The sequence below is a fragment of the Haliaeetus albicilla genome, chromosome 27 (assembly GCF_947461875.1).
Source record: "Haliaeetus albicilla chromosome 27, bHalAlb1.1, whole genome shotgun sequence".
NCBI lineage: Eukaryota > Metazoa > Chordata > Aves > Accipitriformes > Accipitridae > Haliaeetus > Haliaeetus albicilla.
Genome location: NC_091509.1, coordinates 20,953,393 through 20,976,400, shown reverse-complemented (window position 1 = coordinate 20,976,400; position 23,008 = coordinate 20,953,393). Strand labels below are relative to the sequence as shown.

The 23,008-nt window shown below is 43.3% G+C and overlaps 1 protein-coding gene and 1 long non-coding RNA gene across 2 annotated transcripts; both read left to right on the top strand.

Moving 5' to 3' along the window:
* Window positions 1–1,721: 1,721 nt before the first annotated feature.
* LOC138682339 (uncharacterized) lies at window positions 1,722–4,781 on the top strand. Its single transcript, XR_011322444.1, has 4 exons — window positions 1,722–2,286; window positions 2,585–2,617; window positions 3,690–3,830; window positions 4,365–4,781. It is a non-coding gene; the product is annotated as an uncharacterized lncRNA (long non-coding RNA).
* An 8,534-nt stretch (window positions 4,782–13,315) lies between these two features.
* LOC104312462 (interleukin-5) lies at window positions 13,316–16,445 on the top strand. The gene is made up of 4 exons (XM_069772637.1): window positions 13,316–13,495; window positions 13,662–13,694; window positions 15,877–16,011; window positions 16,353–16,445. Exons 1-4 carry the CDS (start codon window positions 13,316–13,318, stop codon window positions 16,443–16,445), a joined length of 441 nt encoding a protein of 146 aa, XP_069628738.1.
* Window positions 16,446–23,008: the final 6,563 nt, after the last annotated feature.

Genomic DNA, 23,008 nt, shown 5'->3' with positions numbered 1-23,008 from the left:
TGCTGCTCTTCACTCACTGCACCGCCTATCTCACAATACCTTATACCAGTATTTTTCCTTCAACTGCCAGTCCTTCCTTGACACTTTCTTAACCACTATGATATCTTAATTTACTTGATTTTTTTTTTTTTAATTCCTATGTACGGTCAGTTCGGATTTCACTCTACCCTACAGAATAAGTACAGATGCAAAGTCTGATAGACAAGATATTTGCACTCAAACGGGAAGTGGAACCTTACATATTGATCTCATTTGTTTCTGCTGCAGTTGGGTGCATGGCATTTTACTGGGAGACACTTATCCTATGTTGCCTTCATACATTTTTTCCATTCTACTCCCACGTACCTCCCGTAATGTCACAACTCCTTCTTTATTCAAACTCTGCAAGACTCATTGATGCTGTGACGCAAAGAACTGCCATGGTTCTATCCACAGATGATGGACGGAAGTCTTCCATTATTAAAAATCATTTGCATCTTGTTCCTCTCCCAAGTCATACCTAGGTGGTGCGTCACCGTGGGTGTGATCAGTTTGGAGAAAAATTTTTCATTATTTCAAAACTGCCTAAGACATTGTTGATGATTCAGATCCTGGTGACAGCCCCAAAAGATTAGATTTTTGGCCAATATGGCAAGAAACATTTACTCCTTTAATTCTTGTTAAATATGACAAAATATATACTCTATTAGCACATCATATGATAAACATGCTAATGTCTATACTAATAATTTTTAATAAGACTACCACTATTTGTGAAATGTAATAAAATGCTTGCTTTATATCCACACTGTGGGAAAGGGAAACCTTTCAGAAGATCTGCTTTTCTTCTGCCTAGTTTACCATAGATGTTTTTTATCCCTTTCCCTCTAGGAAAGAGTGGCTGTACCAGGTCAGGCAAAAGGCCATCTTACTCGGCATCCTGTCTCTAAGAGTAGTCAAATGCTGATTTCTGTGGAGGAATGTAAGTATATGTTGTGTTATTACCCGCGTGCTCTTCCAGGATCCAAATATTTTCAGCTGTGGGCCTCTGGTGTTTCTTTGGATGTGCTGACAACAGGATGCTCAATGAGCCTAGTGTTAAAAGGTTTTTCAGGAGCTTTTTCAGTTAGGATCAAAAAATCCTTTCAAGAGGGTTTTTTTAACCTCTCGTTATACTTATCTTGCTGAATTTTAGGACAGGAATAGGTATTTTAATATAAAAAAAAAAAGTTTAGTTTAGCAGTGTTTTCAACAAGACTTAAACAGATCTGTTAATAAAATTATGTATTGAGAAATTAATTATTTGATGTGCACAAGGTCTCCTTTGTTTCTGTGACTCTCAAGCAGATAGCTATGGGAAACCAGATGACTCCTCTCACATCATTGAGTGATTTGTCTGATTTTGCTGGAAAATTGTAACCTTTTAGTGAGTGACTCTTGCCCTCTCAGAAGCCCTTGCCAGGCATCTGAAAGTAGTTTTTAGCCATTTATAAGCACTTCAGTATTTTTCAGTACATAGAGTTTTTCCACTAACATTGATGCCAGGACTGCTAATTTCTGCCATTAGTGCCTACCATGCTTTTGCTATTTGGCTGTTGCTAATTAAACCCATGCTGTTCCCAGCTATGTATTATATGCTGAGTTTCACAGAACAGCCAGGGTGAAGGAAGAAGGCTAAATAAGTCAAACTGGTTAAGTGGTGTTAGGGTCTGTGTAATAGCAAATAATTTGCTATTATTTTTTACTACATCTAGAACTACAGTTTATGTTAGAAAATCCTATTGAACAAAGGATGTCATATTACTGAGTGGAATGTAAGAACTACTTAGGTTTCCAGACCTCCATCTATCTGATTACGTGATGCAAAAGTAAGAATAGAACCACATAAAGATGTGTGTTATACAAGGAATACTCCTATTTCCTGTGATGAGTTTTTGATATCGTGTAAGAAAATGACATCTCTTATCTACAAAGGTATTTTCCCCTTATTTGATGTCAGAGGGAAGGAAACCCCCAACCTGTCCCCACTGAGGCATCCCACAGTGCCTATACTAATTCACACTATTTCTTGTGCCTTTTCCTATGTGAGAAAACTTTCCCTTTGATTTAATATTCAAGGTGTACATGAGTATATATAGGCAGCATGTGGTATTAAAAAGGCATAAATCAAACGTAGCTTTCCTGGAAGCAAAAATGCTGTTGCTTTATATCTTCTTATTGAGTAGCAGCTTACCTGGCTCAATGGGCAGTGCAATAGAAGAATTTCAAGCAAACTTCAAGGCTGTAGTGGATCTAGCAAGCAAGGAGGTGGGTCATTATCTTTTCTTCTTCATTTTCTACAGTTCTTTTGATGGAAGCATAAAATCGAGTCTGGGCTAGTTTCAGCTCTAGTTTGCATGTCCTGTGTTTTGTTTGCTAAACTTGAGATGCTGAAGGCACTGCATGTCAACCTCTCCTCAGAAGTTGGCGCTGCAATTGTTTCCCCAAAGGAAGTTCAGAAATAGAAAACCTGATGAAGACGATATGTAGTTAGAGATGCTTAACAATGTGGCAGTCACTTAGAAGATAAATACCTTTTAACACTATTTTATTTTTTAAATTTTAGAGCTTTCTTCCAGTACCTGTCGGGAAATTTCAGGTAAGATTTTTAAAACTTCTTTAATACTGCTATTGTTAATAATTTGAAAAACGATGATGCTTTGCAGCAGATCTTGAGAGAAAGAAAGTTAGACTACTAAAAAAGACCGAATCTAACAAAAAGGGAATATACATGCTAACGATATGTTCATGAGCAGTTCTATAAAATTCAGTTAAGTTCCTTGTATGCAAAAAGTTATGGAAATAAATAGCCAATTCTGAGACCGGGGTCTGTGAGACTTGGTTAGACTCCTACTGAAGGCAATCACAGGAGATCTCGCAGAGAGCTTAACACCAAGGCTGTTCTCAACATTACTATATGAGGTGCAGACCCTGAATGTGACCTGCTGTCATTTAGAACAGAAGGTGGTGAATACGGTTAGTACTGGAAACACTAAAATGTTCTTACCTCTTGGCAAACAGACGAGTTGAATGTTACAAAGCATAATGGAGTTTGTCTCCGAAGGAAGCAATTTGCAGGCATGACGAGTTATCGCACACAGCCTTGTTGATTAGTGTTTTTCAGCCTGTGGTCTGCAGATTTCTCAGGCTCTGTGAACTGAAAAAAGGTTCATGAAAAATAAATAAGAAGAGGCGGCCTGTTGTTGGGAGGCCTTATCTTTAGCGGAAAAAACGTTTAGAGTTTTCAGCTTTAAAGAAGGCGAGAAGCAGCACTTTATAGACAGAAGAGTATGGTGCTTCTGTCTTTCTGCACAGAGATGGTAGCTGTGAAAGGCAATTAGCAGATCTAACCTCCTTGGGCTACTCCATGTGATTTTGATAAAACTGCAACCCCAATGGATTTTATTCCTCTTTTACAACCCTTTTCCCTGTTTTTCCTTTATAATGATTTTTTTTAATGTCATATACTTTTTTATTGTCCTGCTGTAGATTTTTATCAAATCCAAGAAAATATAGGAAAGTACGTCTTTCCCTAATTGTACGGTAATAGAGTAGACAATAGGTAATTTCTATTTCTGCTGTGCATGCAGTTAGTTATTGAATTCAATGAAAAATAGAATTTAACTCATTTGGTGGAATATAATTTTGCTGTTGTTTGATATATTTTTTAGTGCAACCTTGTTTCCTGCCACCTTGAAAGAACTGTAGAACAGCTGAAAGTTTACTTTAAGAATGATCAAATGAGAACACATGTTTCTCTGATGGAGAAAAACATGGACCGCATAATATCAACTTTAAACAAAGCACATACAGTAAGTTTCTCATCAGTTATTTATAGTGATTAAAAAGGTAAAAATGTGAAATTACTGTGAATAGATTGCTCATTTGTTTTGAAAACACACGAAATTAAGCGACCCAGCATCCTGGTCAACTAAAGTCAATAGCAAAAGTTTGATGCCACCTCCATACAGTCTTAATTTCGCACTGTTGAGCATTATGGCTGCCACTCAGCAATGGTTTTATAGAAAACACTTACCTGAAATTCATGGAGTCTGGATGGAAGTTACAGTTTTCTAAAAGATGCATCACCCTTAGACAAATCCTGGACTTGTCATTAGCCAGGAGATTAATGAGAAAAGGCCCTAAGCCACATCTCAGTAAGCAAAGTCAGCCAGGAAAAAGTATTCCTGATTTTTAAAAGTCTTCTCTCTGTTCGTTCATGAAGATCTATCTTTACTTGTGATTAAATATCGCCTTGAACAACCACTGATAACTCCACAGTAATATGCTCTTTTTATTCTCTCTCTTATTATCACAATTACCTGTTGTTATTATTATTATTCTAGAAACATGAGAAAGACGGTTCCTGTCGGACGGCCGAGTTGTCCCCGCAGAATGCCCTTAAGCACTACAAGAGGTTCTTTCAAAAGCTGCATGAGAAGTGCTAGAAACCCTGCTGATGGGTGCTGGCAACCCAGCTAGTCGTCTTTTACCCAACACTAGAGTGGGTTCTGACGGAATACTGCGAAGCTGCCACAGAGTGCCATGGAGAGACAGCACATTAACATGAATGTTTTATGTGTGTATTATCAGATATTTATGTCTTATTGCAGGTATTAACATATTTATTTAATTTATAGAAATCTTTTATATTTCTACAGGGTCCTAATGTTCAAAGTGATAATGAATAAAAGAACTTAAAATTATTGATTGTACTGTCAGTTTTGTGCACTATAATTATTAGAATATATATCAAGGCTTCAATAAAACTATGTGAGTGAAATTAAAAAAATAAAGGTTAGAAGGCAGATCCATTAATGTGTTCTGCAGACATTTGCAAAATTGGCAGAATCTTTATTTTCTGAAGACAGGAGAAAAAAATTATAAAAAGCTATCTTTTAAATATGTGCATAATTAAATTTGAAATCTGCATGTTTTCCTGAAATTCTATGACATAATTGCAGTGCAGTATATCTGCATGATACACATTCTTTATTTATTTAATATATTTATTGTGACAGCAGATCGTATTTATTTTAATATTACTCTAAATTTATTTTCAACCTATGTTATGTTCAAACTTTGGAGCAAAGAGTGAGGAATTTGTGTTTGCTGGGTCAGTGCCAGGCCAAAATGAGACCTTGAGCAGATTGCTCAGGTTTTTGCTGTAGAAATAACGGTAACGATAATTGTAACAACAGAAACAACGGTGGTAGCAAAAGATTTCTAATTTAGGCTGGATTTGTCTTTTCTCTCAGGATTGCCTTAAGCTATATTTTTCATGAAGTAAAGAATGTATTTCGTAAATAAATATATTACATTTTTCTAGAATCTGAGGTGTTAGAAGAAAATGACACCTTTGCTAACGTATGGAAGTGTACATTGGTTTCCAAATGAAACGCAGTGGATTCACCGAGCTGGCTTTTGGGGCATGAAGTAGTTTGAGGATCTGCCTAGCTAGGTGTTGCTTAAGTTTTAAGTCAAAGGTACTTGGCATAGACGTATTTTTGGGAAGTCATAGACCCTTGCCAATTAAGTAAACCACGTGAATAAGTAATTGAGCATAATTATGTCCAAGGAACCAGCAGGTTTGTGAAGATCGTAACAGCCAGAGATGTGACAAGTAAAGAAATGAAAGGGTGCACAGCAAAGTGATTCCCATCTCGGTGTCCAAGAAAAGCCAGGATGAAACCAGACACTGTTATTAGTGTAACAGTGGCTAATCCATTGGGTTGTGAAACTAATAAACCTTAGCCAGAGCGAATATATACAGCAGTAAAGAGGAAATGCAAAGGACACTGTCCCACAAGCCAATGCCTGTGCCGTTAGTCGCTGCCGGAGGTTTAGCAAGAACAGGCAACAGCAAAACATTGACTTTTGAAAGAACCAAACATGAGACGGTACCTCTCTAAACAGTGCTCCTCTGACGCAGCTCCTAAGGACAGCACATTCCTGGAGATGCAATAAGCCAGGAAACCTGGCCCATACAGAGGAGGGTATTACGTACTCGAACAACAGCTATCACAAGTAACTGTGAATGATGCACAACTGCTAAAATTGATGCAAGGCTGGAGAGCATCCGTTTTTTATTGTATGGTTCATTCCAGCTTTCTGCATAAAACTGAAAAGTAGCAGCAAAGTTGGCGTTTTACCACAATGTTTGCAGAAACGATATAATCTTCATCAAAACAAAACAATAAAATCTCTTTCAACCAACCATTGCTGAGTGACTGTAACGTTACTACAGGTCATGCTAAAACCTCACCTTTCCTTCCAAACCATGCTAAAACATGTTAAAAGTGTCAGCTATAATGTGACGTACCTATGGGTGGGGACGCTATTGCTCACCCATGGCAAGCTAAACCTCAGGAGGCGAGCACAGACAAATGCTACTGACTGCTTAAAAGACCACACTGGAGCTTAATTAACTAATTAAGCAGAAGAGATCTCTAATTACAGCATATTTTAATGCAACCTTGTGTAAGCTCAGCTCATACCTACAAGCACATTCTTTCACTATTCCTTCGCATTACCTTGCAGTGGGTCCATCCACGCAGGGCAGAGCACAGGGAAATCTGTTGTCTTTCCATTTTGCTGTTCTGGAAGCATTTTATTTCCTGCATTAGTACAGGTTAACAGAGTTTGGAGCACCTGTAATTCTCATTTTGCGCTATCTGCTCTTCAGGAATACTAGTGCCAGGATTATAAGGCAATTTAGAGTCCTTGGGAGCATTTTGAAATACCCTGAGTGGGACAAATGGATTTTCGGTGTGCTGCCAACACAGTGCATCATCCGTTTGCCATCTGGCCAACCTACTGAAAAGTCATTTCTGAAGAGAAAGGAAAGGTGCTGTTTCAAACCAGAGTCATCAAGGCACATGAATGAGGTTTCTAGGAGTCCTGGGAGGGAAAGGCTGTACACGCAAGGGCAGAGGAAGTTATGAGGTTGGCTGTGCAACCTTTAAAATTCACATTCAACATACACAATGCTATTCACCCTGTGAGGGAAGAACAAAAGCCTTAAGGCTTTCATTTTCAAGATGTATAGGCAAAAAAAAATCAAACTCAGGCAGAGCCTGCGCTGGGGAAGGCCTCTCGCTGAATGCAGAGGGCACCCCGCACAGAGGCAGAGCATGATGTGGGGTGTGGGAACTGAAACCCAGCATATCGCTTCCATGATAAAAATCAGAAAACAAAAACCCAAAAAGCTACAGACAAATATACTGAATTGTTTAAGCTGAAAGAACTATAATCACAGGTTTCTGAGCTCCTGCCAGTTTCATTTTCTGGCTGAGTAAGCCAAAGGACTTTAGAAACCAGAAGAGATGTTAAAGCTGCCAGAAGGAACTGCTGAGATCTGAAGAGGTGAGCATCCCACCACTGCTCCTCTGCCTTGTCACTTCAGGGAGTCACAGGACAATGGTTTAGATTGTTTTTTTAACTATTCTGGCTACCATTCCCACTGCCATTTCCCATGATGCTGAAAAGCTTTCTAGTACAGCCTGGGCCGGCTGGTGGGTGCTCCAGAGCGGGGCAGGGAGCGAGCAGCAGATGACATCTGTATTTCCATTAGTTTTGGCTAAGACTTGAGCAACAGCTGGCTCCTCTGTGTCACATTCCTTTCCCTGACTTTCCTCTTCTCTTCTGCCTTTCTTTTTCTCTATAGGAAGCATCCCACTTTGTGCAGCAGCTCAGTCAAGCTGGGCTTAGGCTGGCATCTGACAGAGTCCCACTGAGAACAGTGTCTGGTACTAGATAGGAACTGTGCTGCTCTCCTCACCTACCTGAGCAAGTTCTGCCCTGGCTCACCTTTAAGAAGCAGCAATAGTGGACTGCAAATAAAGAAGTCAAGGTCATCTGGCCCACAGTTTCTCTTTTCTTCCAGGTGTCTTTAACATCACCGAGGAACCTGGCAAAACCAGGCATTTCTTGCTAAGGGTCACTTTGTCCAGAAAAAGGGAAAATCTGTGAATATAAAAGCCTTGGTTAGTCCTTGCATTTAAAATAATTTAAAATAATGCTTTTGTGGTGATTTCAGTAATACGTAATAAATTACATATACTAAGTATTTAGTATGTACTTAATAAACCTTACATAAACTACCACCGTAAAAACCAGTCAGAGCATCGCCCCCAGTGTACCCCTGACTCAGACCACTCTGCGTGGCAGGGTCTGATCTCCACTAGCAGAGTTAAAACCTCTCTCCCCAGAAAAAAATGGTGAGATATTCTGCATGTTGTTTCCAGAAAGCACTTACTCCCACAGGCTGTTACAGAACTGTAAACAACATTCCTCCTAACAGCCTGTTTCCTAAGAAAAGATTTTACTTCTGTGTAATTTAGGTCAAGACAAGTCTTTACAAAATTTCTCAATTTCCCTGGCTTGGGACTGGCCTTTGAACAAGCACCAGAGCAGTTTCTGCAGCAGAGGTGCTCCAGGAACTGCACTACGGAGCTGCACTACTACGGGATGCTCTTCTAGCAGGAACAAAGTCCAGGGGTTTATCTTTTATCTCCATTGCATGAAGCAGGATTTCTGCTCACTGCTGGTTTTGCACATGCGTATGTACCTCGCTTTACCAGCCACCCTAACAAGGGGCACACACTGGTGGAAGGCAGCAAATAGCTATGTATTCATTCCTAAATACTGTGAATATGAGTCAAGGCCCCCTGCTAGTGACCTGCTTTTTGCACTCACCTAGCTTTTCTCTATTGCTCTCTGTTAGATGGGACAGTATAACTAAAGGTTAAAACAGACTCTACAACCCCAGGAGATGGGTCGGTTTGGGGGCAGAAAATTTGCCAGCATAAGAGAAAACTCCATTTCAGCGGGGTGGCTTTAAACTAAGCCCCCAGCACAAAATATTGAAACGTAACCACTGTGAAAAAGCATTTCAGAGCACTTCTGCACATTAGTAAATGCATATTCATACTCCAATAGACAGGGCAGCAGGTGGCTGGGAGCCCTCCTGGCCCCACCAAGGCACCTGCTTGTCTCTGGGCATTGAGCTGGATCCAGCTCAGCAGGCAAACCCTGAGCGGCTCTGCTTTCCTAGGATTGGGGCGAAGAGCCGCTCAGGAGGGGCTCCCACAAACTATGGTTGCAGCTTTTTATGTGGCCAAATATGTGGCGCTGGCTGCAGCTGAAATCCATATGGGGCCACAGAGCATCTGCTTAGGTGAGACATCAATGCCACTTCAGAGATGCCCAGGAAACACTTATCTTTAACAAATGAGATGGAACGTTTACTCATGAGGTTAACTGATGAAATGTAATTTCCATGTGTGAGATTACATTAGTCAAAAGCTGCCCATTTATTAGGGAAGATTTAAAAAACGAGATATGGTTTCCAAAGCCCCATGATCTTCTCATATATCTAGCCTGCCCTTTCAGATAAGGGAGGAAAAGGACAGAATGCAGAGTCTCTCACAAATGTCACTCTGCCCTAGGGTTCCATTTACCACCACACATTTTTCCCGTTTACCACCAAAACACCCACACACCATGTTGTAGCCGTGTCCCCTCGACAGTGCCCGTGGGCTGCATGCCCTAGTCAGCAGTGCTGGGGCACCAGAGGACACCCCTCGGACACCCCTCGGACACCCCTCAGACCTCCTTCACTCCTGACACCTCAGGACAGGAGAGTCAAGGGGAGGAATCGCAGAGGACCCCTCACCCCGAAGCACCCCAGGCATTACCTGCACCCTGCAGTGCTGCTCCGACCGACTCCTCCACCTCTCCTCGGACCTGCCCCGGCAGAGGAGCGCAGGCGGCTTCGAGCAGCCATTGCCGTCTTCAGGGGAAAAGCGGTCTAGGAAACGGAGTCTGTTCCCTGATTTTCAGAAATTTCCATTTTCTTGAGCCTGGCAGGCTGGAGAGGCACAAGCTACTGCACCATATCCATGCTGCATTATGTACTTGCACCATTAAAGCAACCTTATCTGAGCATCATAACTTTATGCTTATCTAGATGAAGGAGCAAAATCAGCTACTGCAAAGAGTTGCAGCTTCCAGCTAACGATGCTGGCAAAAAGATACGAAGGTGACACTAGCATACAGTAGCTTGCTAGTTCCTGTGTGCCACTTTAGGTCCACCTCCCCTGGGCACCGCAGTGTTTCAAGCTGCCATGGTTTCTGCAGGGGCTTTGTGGCACTACTACAGCCAGGGAGGATCAATCCTGCACTGGGGACCAGACAGCAAGTGCTGAGCAGCTCCCACAGCTGTCCAGGTGCTGGCAATGCAACTGAGCCACAAGTAGGTTCAGAAAAGCTCATGCTTAAGCAAGCTCAGCAGTAGCCTTGCCTGTTAAGGGCTTGGTGAGCACGCTGCGGTGGCAGACCCACTTGCCCAATTCTTATGAGGCATTTGCCAAGTCTATCAAGCCTGTTAACGCAGGGACGTACCCGTGGGAATCGCCATTTCTCGATGCAGAGAAACCCTTGTCCCAGGTGATGATCCCACCTTGCAGCTCTGGCTTCAGCAGCATCTTGCACAGTTTTTAGGATAGCTTTGTTTTCACATTCGTAGCATCACCTGATTCTTTTTTCAATAATATTCCTAAATCAGCCACAACATGAACATTGGTTATCACACGCTGACTCCTACTGAAATACCTATTTCATTAGTATCAGAATTCATGAATTCACTAATTAATTACATTATTTATTCACGTCCATACTCCTGATCATTCCAAATTCAAACTGAGTCCCTTTGGATTAATCAGTTTGGATTTATCCAACAGTTTGGATTTCCACTTACTTTTCCTCCAGCCTCCAGAGTTTCTTCAGAAATATTTTCTTTTCTTATTCTTATTCTTATTCTTATTCTTATTCTTATTCTTATTCTTATTCTTATTCCTACCAATTCTATCAGTGTTTGTGGTGCCTTTGACCATACTCACAGATCAGACAAATTGCAGAGCTATAAGGACCAAAAGTGTACAGCATCAAGGTCAGGACCTGTTGCTTATGTTGCCTTATTTTGTTCTTACATTGTCCTTCAGCTTCTTAACCCTGCATTCACATTTAAAAAAAAAACCCAAACCATCTGAACAATAAAAAAACCTGAGGCTGGAAGATGTGACTAGTTTGCGTAGGGACACGGAGCCAGCTTAGAGAGAAAAACAAGCACTTGAGCAGTTCTGTTATCTCAAGCAGAAGAGGAAAAAAGGCAAGGGGGGAGAAGGAAAAGAAGAAAACCCCTGCGTTGCAAAGTCTAATGATTTTGGAGTCTGTTACAAGAAGGCAGAGTGGTCAGACACTGGTGAAGCACCAATCTTGGTCCTTTGGGAGCTAGCCAAAGCCCTGCTGAAAGACCAGCTTGTGCTACTGATAATGGGCAATAAAAAAACCCTGTAATTCTTGGGAACTGAGAATTATCTTCTGACCACAAAAAAATCAAAATTTGCCAAGGGAAAAAAAAACCTCAAAACATACAGTTCATACAAGGTTCTGGGACAGTGCTAGGATTCTGCAGAAGTGATCGAAAATCCCAAATGCAAAAGGGAGGAAAACAAAATGCCTGAGACATAAAATCTGTTGGCAGTTGTACCGGCCAGGAACAGAAGTGGAGACAGATGTGCTCTCTGCCATGAGCAGCCCCCAGCGCAGGGAGACCTGAGGTGGGAGCGATCGCGGCAGGCGGCTCCGTGGGCGATCCCTCATGGTGGTGATTGGAACCGCTGCGGTACGGGATGGACCAACCATTGGGAGAGAAAAAGGTCAAAAAGAAAGTTCTCCCATTACCAACCTTGAGGTCCCGCAGCAATTCAATACCAAGTTGTCCACAGAGGTCTCCAGTGGTGGGGTCAAACCTCAGCCTGGCTGGCAGGGACAGCCCAGGTGCCAGCCAAAGGGGAGAGGAGGCTTTGCCCAAAAAAATCAGCATGAGTTTGTGGGAAACCAAAAGAAACAAGCTGTTATATGCCAAAACCACAGCAGACCAAGAACAGGGCTTAATATTTTCAGGTGCATGACTTACAAATTCAGCCTGAGGGCAACTGGTAGTGCGAGGCATGTTCTCCACAGAGCTCCCAGCGATGCGCTGGTGCAGAGTCTGTGTTCCTGCAAGGATACGATCCTTGGAGCTGCATGATGCGAAAGCTCTACAAATAAGCATTAAGCATGCAGAATGAAAAAAACCAAAACTATTCCTGTTAGAGATGACAAACTGGGTGTAGTGAAGTGGGCAGCGATCAGCTTGCAGGTTAGCTTGAGCTAAGCCACACAACCACTACTGACTTTTGACTTCCCCAATTCAAAGTATTGAGATATTGAGGTGCTTACTCATAACTGCTGTGACATCGGGCTGTGGGCCACCGGGCCACGCAGAATGGAGCCAGCAGATCTGCTCCTGCCCAGCAGAAACGGAGCTGGGCTGCCCGCTCCCGTGGCTGCTGCCCTCGCCAGAACCCGCAAGCAGAAAAGCAACGATAGCAATTTTTGAAAAATGACACCATTCTTTTTGAAAAGGAATCAAAAAGGGCTTTTTCCAGCTTCCAGGAAAGGAGGAAACACAAGTCACTGAGTTGGCTAATTTGGCCAGATAACAAGCGAAAATGCCTTCAATGAATTAAGACCTCAGGTGCAAATCTTGCAAACCCATTGGGCTTTCCCCTTGCCAGCTCCCAGCCGGCAAGCGGAACAGCAAGAGCACGAAATCAACTCCCCGGTCCCAGCTGTGCCCACGGGGTCCGGGCTGACACGCTCGGGGCATCCTGCATCCCTGCATCCCTCCTTCCCCACCCAAAAGGAGCCGCTTCGCTGTGCCCGTCCCCGGGGCTGCCCTCCCGCCCCAGCGTGTGCTCCAGGGCAGCGGCTTCCCCTGCTGTAAATTAAGTAGTTCCTACAGAATACCTGCACTTTGACAAAACTTTTCCACAAGTATTGCACAAACGCTGTCATTTTCTCTTTCTAGGCAGCAGTCCACATATTTTCTGTGGGTTTTGTTGGGTTGGTTTTTTTTCTCTTGCACCACAGTCTTTTTCCTATTGCCTATCAGAAGATCGCATGCTGTTATCAGAGAAGCTCCGATTTCTAGAGAAGTGCCGTGGAGACAGCAACTGCTTGGTCATGCTTTTGGTCATTTTATGTTTTACTGATTTTAAAATTGAAAGGCCACATCCTTAGAAGTTTATTACCTACTTCTGTGGAAATGCTGATTGGGTAAGGAGTGTCCTCCAAGGTTAAACAAATTTACTGGAACCTTTCTCTTCCAGAATGTCTCAACAAATGGCCTTTTTTCTATCAGTTTCAAAAGTCAACCTAACCTGTTATTTCCTTCTAGAGAGAACATAAAATGGTAGACGACTGGTCCAGAAGCACTTACAGGTTCTCCGAGCACATCAGGAGGATGAAGATCCTTCTCTACATTCTTTTGCTGGCTGCAAGCATCTCTGCTGCTCCCCAGATGAGCAACATGGCTGAATTACAGATATTATTACAGCAAATGTGTGAGTCAATGACAAAGGACAGTTGGGTAAGTTCAATTTTCACTTTTCTAATCTAAAATTTGATATACTGAAACCTCTTGTTCTTGAATATTTAACTTCTTTGAAAGTCAAAAAATCTATTTATGTGAATTTTTATTAGTGTTAATGAAGATGATATTTGAAAGACTTAATTAATATATTATTATTTTTCAGAATCTGAGGATTGAAACTCCAGACAATATAGATGTAAGTAAAACTCCTTTCTTTAAAATAAAATTAACTTTTTCATAATTTTAGTCATTGGAAATTGAGATAGTTTTAAAATTGTTATCTCCTAAAATACTCTATTTGTATTTAAGAACAAACAAGTACTTTAAATGTAGCTATTGTAAGATATAAAAGTCATTAAAGATATAAAATCTTATTGTAAGATATAAAATGTTATTAAAAACAATCAAATGTTGAGTCAGAGAAAAATATGCTATGATGCAAAAGTAGCCGAGGACAGCAATAATTCTTGTTCTGTTTTTGTAAAACAACTGCGGAACACACACACGCAGAATGATTTTCTGAATCAGTTTTTTAAACAAAGGACAGTTAAAAAGGGAAGAACAAACTCATTCACATTCCTAGCTTGTCCATCTGCAAATATATTTCTTTTTAGTCTACTTTTAGAAATGGCTTTTTATACCTTTACCATCAATAAGGGGATTAAATAGTTGTATTACCACATCTTGTCTGAAGGATGGTGTTAATGCCCCAGGGAACAAGACACCGGCTACCGTGTGTCTATGAATGAGGTCTGTCTTAGAGATCAAGATCTTTATGCATCTGCCATCTTCTTTTGCATCTCAGATAAATTTCTGCCGTTCCCTCTCAGCCTAAAGGCTCTTTTCTTTGTGAGCTGACTTTAAAGAACTTCCTCTTGATGCGAACGCTGCTTTTTTTTCTGCTGTGCATCAACTGGAAACTTGGTTTCAACATGAGATCACAGCCCAGCACAGAGCTCGTTAGATAATATCATGGCCAGATGGCTATTTGTGCGAATGCAATCTGAGTCATTAATTTATTGAAGGAGCAGGGTCATTCATATTTGTGCCATAAGCTAGCTGCAGGACGGTGGGGTTGTTTTGGTGGCAAATCCAGCCCATTCCTTGTAAATTAGGTGTGAAGTTTCCAGCGCTGTCACTTCTCTCTGGATCCTGTCTGGAAGAGCTCTCTTCCCAGGCTGGGGCTTGGGCTGGGTTTAACCCTGGGGTTTTGATAAGGAAAACAGACCCGGAATCAGCGGTGCCAAGTGCCGACAGCTCGCTTGTCCCTTTCCCTGCTGAGGTCCCCAGCGGTGCCACTGCAGCCCAACAGTGGGGAGAAGAGCTGCTTCGCTTCCACCTGTGCTTCGGACAGAGAGGACGGAGAATTTCCCAGTGTCTCTGCGTTTGTCGTTCGTCAGTGGCAGGAGCGAGCAGCTTCCCAAGCAAGGTCGTGGGAAAAATGATCTTCCTTGTCATACAGCATCCAGAAGCGACTAACGGGAGACCACGTGTTGGTCCAGAACATCATGGGTGTGATGCTGGCCTTCGGCAGCTGGCCGCATTTGCTCTGATCTTCGCTGATTAGTTTTTGCTTCATTTTTCATTGCTTTCTTCTCCCATAACACTTCAGTTTGTTCCTGCTGCTGATGGTCATGTCCTCTCCTTCCTTCCTTCTCCGTGCGTTTAGCTGATCTCTTCCAAAACAACCCCGCGCTGGCAAGTGCAACCATCATCACTCTTTCCTCTGCTTCCACCGCCTGTCCCCTCTAACCCTTCGGGCTGCCTTGCCCAGACCATCAGGTCTCAGAGACAAATGCCAGCTACTGCTTTGTGGAAGAGAACCAGCGTGCCCGGTGCTTGGCTGCCCTTGGGACGGGACAAGGCAAACAGGGCTGTGAGATGAGAGGGTCACCGCTGTCCACACCTCAGCTGTTGCAGAGGTTAATGTTTGGAGTAGTTTCAAGTTCATTTATTTTCTTCCTCTCGTGTTCAGAGAGCTGTAACTTCTGCAGCCAAAAGCATCTCACATCCAAACTGAAGATGTAAACCAGAATTATCAGCTGTCATGAGCAGATGGAAGAAATCAAACTGGTCTTCAGATAGCTGCAGAACAGATAGGACTAAGTCTTTAGATAATTATATGGTCATCTGGACATTACAAAACATACTCTAGCAGAAACTATCATCTGCCAGCTTTCTGCCCGCAGAGTAAATAAAAGTGCACATCAGTTGAGCAAGTTTGCCTAAGTCATTTGCAAATACAAGCCCAGAAGTCAATAACGATTTATTTGCCACCCAGGCAGCTGGATGTAACTCAAGATGACTTTTAAATAAACTTATTGTAGTTCATGGTTACAAATTCTTGTGTCTCAGTTTTGCTATTTCTTCCATCTTAGGATGTGAATTGTATCAGCACAATCTTTGAAGGAACGGAACAGCTGAAAACTAACCCAGCTATGAAAAAATTCCGTGTTTTTTTCCAAAAATTTGAAAGGCTGAAGCAATTACTCACACCAAGCCTGGCAAAAGAGGTAAGAATTTGTTTCCTGTCTAACAGAGATCATACAGCAGAGATGTGATAAAATGTGATCCATAATTCGTAACTAAGCCCATAAGTCTACAAGAGAGAGAATAGTTTTTGTACTCACTTGTGTTGAGTACATGGAAGGAGAAATCCTGGCATTACTTCACATGTCTACCCTTCCCTTGTTCTAGTCTTCAGCTTGACCCACCTCTAAAATGAGGATTCATGTGTGTCAGCATATTTAAGATTTAAGGAAAATTGTATCATTTACAAAATGATTTCAAGATGAAAAAGCTCTACATAATGGTTAAGTATTACATAATTTCTTTTTCTTAATTAACTTTTCAGGGGAAATGTGATACAGAAAGAAAGAATGCAACAATATTTCTAGAAAAACTGATGACATTCATCCGAAAAATATCAAAAACTGCAAGAGCATAGAGTTGTAAGTTTCTAGAATGGCTGTAAATTTAAACAAGCAGTAAAATGTTTATTTGTTTTAAAAGTACTCCTCTGTGTTAAAACCTGGCAGGGCACATCTTCAGTTTCAGTGGTACTGTACTGGTTCATGTTTGGCATGTAATCTCTGAAAGTATTGATGGCAAAATGCCATTTGTATTTCTAGATGAAAATTTAAATGCTTGATAAAGCAAATCGTGCAGGGGGTTATGGAAGGACATGACTAGGCATAAAACTTTTGGGTTTCTCATAAGAAAGTCAAGTTAATTTCTGAACAGCTACAGCGAGACTTAACATAGATGGATGTGACCAAAAGCAGCTGGTTCACACTATGCACCTTATCCAACCATCGCCGTGGGTTTCACACGCTGTGCCATAAACACTGAGTGATATATTGATATGTGCTATGAATATATTTCCTTTGCCTTTCTTTAATACTGGGGTGGACCAGTGTTGGGGGGGACGGCATGCGCTCTAGCAATACCTGTTGTGAATCTTGTAACTTTTCAGGTTTAAGGTCAACTTTCTGCTGGAAAGTTTTGCTGGTATCACATAACCTCAGCAGAATGGGTATTATTCTTGAAAACATGTCTAGAAGTGCAAGAACCTGCATATAGACCATTAAACCAGTACACAACTACTGCTACTGAAATAGATAATTTTACTCAGGGAACTGGTATGGCTATACAGGGAAAATCTCAATGTTGTGATATCCATCTACAGTAAAGAGGATTAATTAATACAATTATACCAGCAAAACTTACCTAGTACAGAGCTAGCTTTGCCACTGCTTTGAAGCCAGATGAGTATGAACTGCAAAAGTCATATTCACGCAATATTCCACCTCTTAAGCTCTGCCTGAGCTTTGCTCTATATATGTATATCGCTTATCAGCAAGGAGTACAAGAACGTTGCGCTCATGCATACAGGATCACCTTGATTTAGTATGCTTAGCACTCTGCCCAGAATCCTTCACAAGCACTGAGAAACACAGCCTGAGATTTTCCCCTACCTGCAGCTTTGGTAGATCAGTGTAAATTTGGCAAATAAAGATTTATAAGGATCTGGGCATATGCCACTTAGAGAATTAATGTTTTTTCTAAAGCTAATGGTGATGACAGGAGTGTTTAGATCTGTATGAATTTATTTCTGTGGTGTCAATTAAATTATATGACATTTTATAGATATATGTATTTTGGAGAAAATATTTATTCTGTATTTTTACTACTTTTAATAAAGCGAATAAATATTTGTCTCTGCCTTTTCTTCCCTACAAATTTCTTCCAAGCTATTTTCACACTTGAGCAAATCTAGTTAAAATCTCTGATTGTCAAGGGAATTAGGTGAATGAGCAAGTGTGTTGCTAGAAGCTGTTTCTAATGATGCACAAATTAAAAACCAGAGAGACCATTAAGGTGTGCACCTCTGACAGAGCTGAGCTTTCACATTTGGTTTTACCTTAACAGAGCTATTGAGGAGCCTGGGATAGAACACGGACTGATGGGCCATGGACACCTAAGTGGCTGGTCATAGAAAAGCTTATTGGTCTCTCTCCCTCCTTTTCAACAATTAAAATAGAAAGGGAGAGAATCCAAGTGACAGTCTAACTGTACAACCTGCTCCAGTTGGTGGCAATGTCTGAGGCTCGAAGCTGAACAGTTTTTTAGTGCTTATTGTCAGATGCAGATACCTGCCAGCATCTGAACAAGCATCCTATGAACGGATTGTCTGACTTAGCCTGAGTAACTCCAAGCAACGGGGATAAACATGCTGCAAACAGAGGAAGAAACAGCTGGGGATGTTCCTAATCGAAAATAAAGACCTTCAAAATAAATAAGCAAGAGAAATAACAGCCCTTGCCATTCACAAATAAACATTTGCAAAGAAAGTGCCTTTGGTGGAAAATGTTTTCACCCTCCTCCTGGAAGCTGGAGGCTGCCATGATGAGAGCATCCGCAGAGCTGTCCTGATCCCCACCTCTGGAGCCCCCGGCTAAGCAGAACCCCCCCAAAGACCAAAACGCCGTAGCAGACCTCTATTGCTCTCATAGCTCAAAACGAAATCCCAGTCTGCATACCCCCCAGATCATAGCCCTGCACTTTGCAGCCTGCCTATTAAAAATACAAGAAATAGGATGTTGTAATGAAGAACGTGTAATAAAGCAGAGAATGCAGAAGCTGGATGCTGGCTGAAGGTTCCTCCTGTGCTAAGTGTACGTCATCCAGAACACGGGCAGGTCTCCCAAACCTTACTGAGGGTTTTAGACACCCAGCTACAATCAGCGCTCCAAGCAGGCAGGGAAAAATAATACCAATTAGAAATTATTGGGGTATGGGGGGTGTGGGGGGGTGAGAACCAGAAGATATTTTCCAGCATTTCAGTCTGAACTGGGATAAGACAAAAATCTCTAAATATTTTACATGAATGAAAACTAAGGAAAGATCTGATTCAAAGGGTCAGCAGCTTGCCTTGCAGGCTCAGGTCCACGCTCCTGCACAACAAATCCCACCAGACCCCAGAGGGCCCTCCACCAGCATTTTAGCACTTTCTGTGCCCCACTTCTGGTTTTCCCCGTTTGCCCCCTCTCCAGAGCAGGCAGCGGGGTTGGTCCGGGGCAGGCAGCCAGCACCACAGGCTCGCTGTGCTCTCCAGCGTTAATGCTGGGACGCCCACAGTACAAGGATCTGCATGTCTTTCTTTCATTTTGGGCTGTGTCCAGTCTGGGGCATGAGCTCCCATTGCTGGCTGTCCCTGGGGAGGCTGCAGGTGCTGAAAAATAATTTATCCCTTTTTTTCTTTTTTTGGAAATTATTCCTTAGTCTCTTTTAGCTTGCACAATGGTGATTTTGCCTTTTTTCTGGCAGATGACTGCCTGGATGCCATCTAGAGACAGTTTCAGCCTTCTGAAGACTCTTTCTAGCTTTGAGTGTTGTCCCCTGTCCTGCTGTATAGTTTTTCTGGATTTCTTTCACATTTTCGCAAGATATTTTGCTAGACAAGCACTTGCATACTGACTTCAAAATACATGTTGTCAAACAGTTTCCTGACCACCTGCAAAAGTTTGGGCACAAACAGATAAAAGAAATGTTTCTGATACTTGCATTAGAAGTATCAGCTCCTAGGAGGCACAGCTGGTTGGAGAATCTTAAACATCAAAACAGGCTTTACAGAAAACCTGCAATTGGGGGAACCTTTGGCACATTCATCCTCCTTCAGCTCTGCTGACGGGACAAAGCCACTCCAAAATTTCCAACCAAAGCAGGTTTCTCACAGAACACACCTGCAGGCTTGTGGCTTGTAGGGTGGGTCTGCCCTTAACCGCAGCCCCCAAATCCTTCTTAGCTGGCACCTCAGATTAGTAGAACCAGCAATTTCACCCCTGCAAGAGCAGCTACAAACCTGGTTAGCAGCTGTTACAGTCGTGGGCGATGCATCTCATCCCAGAAAACCCTTGTGTCAGGTGCCTCAAATGAACTTGCCTCTTGTGTTCATTTCTCCTTCTCAATCAGAATAAAACCAGATTGTATAATATATTAAAAAAAAAACTCAAAACTTTCTGTGAACCTGAAATCTAGTTTTCATTTTCAGCGCAGACTCCCTAATTCTCACAAGCTATTTCTGAGCTTGGGGCAGCAAAAAATGGGCAGGTACTCACAGGGGCAATCCCATCTGCTGCTGCAGGTTGGTTTCCAAAACAGCCTGAAATACAACAAACAGCCAGAATCCTGACTCTGGCAGAGCGTGGAGGAGGCAGGACACCAATAATACCATCACTCCATAACACTGGTGCCAGATATATTTAAAATCCTGATATTACCCTGGTATTGGTCTATCTTCATGCCAAATTTAATTCGTCACTGCAAGAAAGGCTTTGATTTCATCCAGAGAACACAAAAGCAGAACTCCAGAGACACATTCGGGCTGCCTTATCAATGGGTTTCCCTTAGCACCCTGGATGATGCTTGCATTTTTTGCTGTAAATATCCCAGTGTAAATTAGTTCCTTAAAAAGAGTTTTAAATATAGGAGAAAGGAATGAGAAGCAAATTGAGAAGAGATTTTTGGTGAGAGAGAGAGGTGGTTTCCTCTGGTGTCCTTCTAACCACAGAAGGAGCTTCTTGCAAAACTTACCAATCTTGGCATCATAAAAAAAGAAGCTGAGCAACTGAGCAAGGCACTTGTAGTCATGGTGTTCCCAAGCATTTGATTTCATTTGTTCTGTATTCCTGGGTCAGACATGTCCTGATACAACCTGTCAGCGTTACTACTCCTTTTTCGGGTGCATCCCCAGAGACCCTCGCTGAAGCACGAGCAAGAATCCTGTGGTACCAGAAAAAATATGCAGAGGTAAAACATGCTTTTGTCACATCAGTACTGATTTTCCCACTGTTTTCAAGTGTTGTCATCCAACTTTTATGAAAGAAAAATAGTTTTTCACAGTACAGCTCCATATGATGGGGGGACCAGGGACAGTTGCTGGTGTAACAAGGGTTAAATCAGCAAAATTATTATTTATAAATTAGTTGTGCAGACATTGCTCTGTAAGACTTTTTACTCTCCCTGCCTGCAATCCAGTCTCCAAAACGCAGCAGCCAGGGCAGCCTCCCGTAAAGGAGCAGGAGAAAGGCGTCCAGGCGGCTGACGGCAGGTGGCAACAGGAGACCAGAAATGCAAGATGCATTTGTCATAAGTCCTCGGGTAAGGTTTTGAGCAGGAAAAAAAAAATCACAGACAGGGATTTCCTTCTGATGGGCACAGAGCCAGCGCTGTTCACGGAAAATAAATGATGATGCCTGGCTGCCCTCCAGTAAGGACGGGGCTGGGGGACGAGGCTCAGTCTCCGTCCCTGGGGCAAAGCTTTGTGCGGCTCAAAGCATCACGGGGTGCCCGCTGCCCATCCTTGGCGGGGACCCCCCACCCGACTGCACCCCAGGGTGATCCCCTTCTGAAGCAGCACCGGCTGCCCGTCAGGTCAGCCCTTTCCGGGCTTGTCCGCGTGAGACATGACTCCAAAACACGTCTCCCTCTCCCCTGCTGCCTCTTGGAAGGCAGCCTTTTCCCTGAAACGGGCTTTGAAGTACAAGCCAGCTACTGAAGGTAGAGAAGAGTCAGAACCAGACCCTCCTGCCCTGCCTCTCCTCCTGCCCTGGCAATCCCCGTGCCCCGCTGCAGGCTGTACCCAGGGTCAGAGCATCACCATACAAACCCACGGACGCCAGCACCTGCGAGCAAATGCCGCCGTCTCGAACGGCTTCTCCTGTTTCGGCAGCATGCCGTGCCCTCGACACCTCCTGCCCCGCAGACCGAATCCAAGGCTCTCTCCCCCTCCCAGGTCTGGCTTGGGCTTCACATGGCTGCCGTGCTCCCCCCTGGGCTGCCGTGCCCCCTGTATTCAGAGCTGTGACCCCTCCATATGACCAGGGGGATGGTGCTGGCCCCGGCGCTCAGCCCCATGCTGGGTTTGCTGGGAGGTGCGGGGCCCCTTCCCAGGGACCCAGGGCATTGAACCAGCCTCAAGGTACCTGGCAACCCATGATATCCCTGGGACGTGATGGATAAACACCATCCCCTGGCAGCTGGAGCGATGCCAGGCATGAGTGTTATCCAGCACGCAAAGGTTTTGCTTTCCAGCAGGACCTGTCATATGGATGCAACCACTCGGCACCTCAGGGAAAGGGCTGGAAGAGGCTGCCGGCACTCCCGGCCACCGGCTCATCCGTGCATAGGAATCCTCAGGTATCCTGGACTCTCTGGGAAAGAGGTGGGAGGCTGTGCGCTGGCACCCCAGGCACGAGTTGAACAGGAACGGCCCCCGCAGGCACAGCCACACCAGAGCCAGCCCCTTCCCACGGGTGTTTGTTTTCCATCTCCGCAGCCAACACGGGTGCAGAGACACACACACGGCTCCTGGACGGTGTCGGGGGGTCAGGGCTGATGGCGAGCTGGGGTCCTCCGGCCACCACCCGGCACGCGGAGGGTGGTCAAGCAAACAGCCGGGGTCAACCACCCACCCAGGAGGGTCGGACTGGACACCTGCGTGGGATGTGTCAGGAGAGAAAACCGTCAATGCTGTAACAACACGCGCGTGCTGGGCTGTCAAAGCCACGCGTTCCCCGGAGCTCACCAAAACCCTTCCAAAGTGTTTCAGTAATGCAAATGCCTGCTGACACCCAACAACAAACCTTCAAGCGCTTTGCAATCCAGTACACCGACCGGAACACTCGTACTGAGATGGGAAAAGTGGGACCGTGGCACGTCCCGCAACCGGTTTCTAAGGAGTACTCCAGAGGATGTATAGACAGCCCAGCAAAATGTCAAGCACAGCACAAGAAAACCTCCAAAAGAAGTTCCTAATGACACTGGCTCTTTTAATACCTTAATTTTTTTCATATTTTTATTATTTTCCATATTATTTTTTATTATCACTGAATGAGATAATATTCAAAGATCTAACTGCACTGAATGCTATGCCAGCACAGGAGGCTGTTCTTGCCACATTTTCACATAGCTATCACGCTTATTTTTCTTCCTGCTACCTTTTATTCA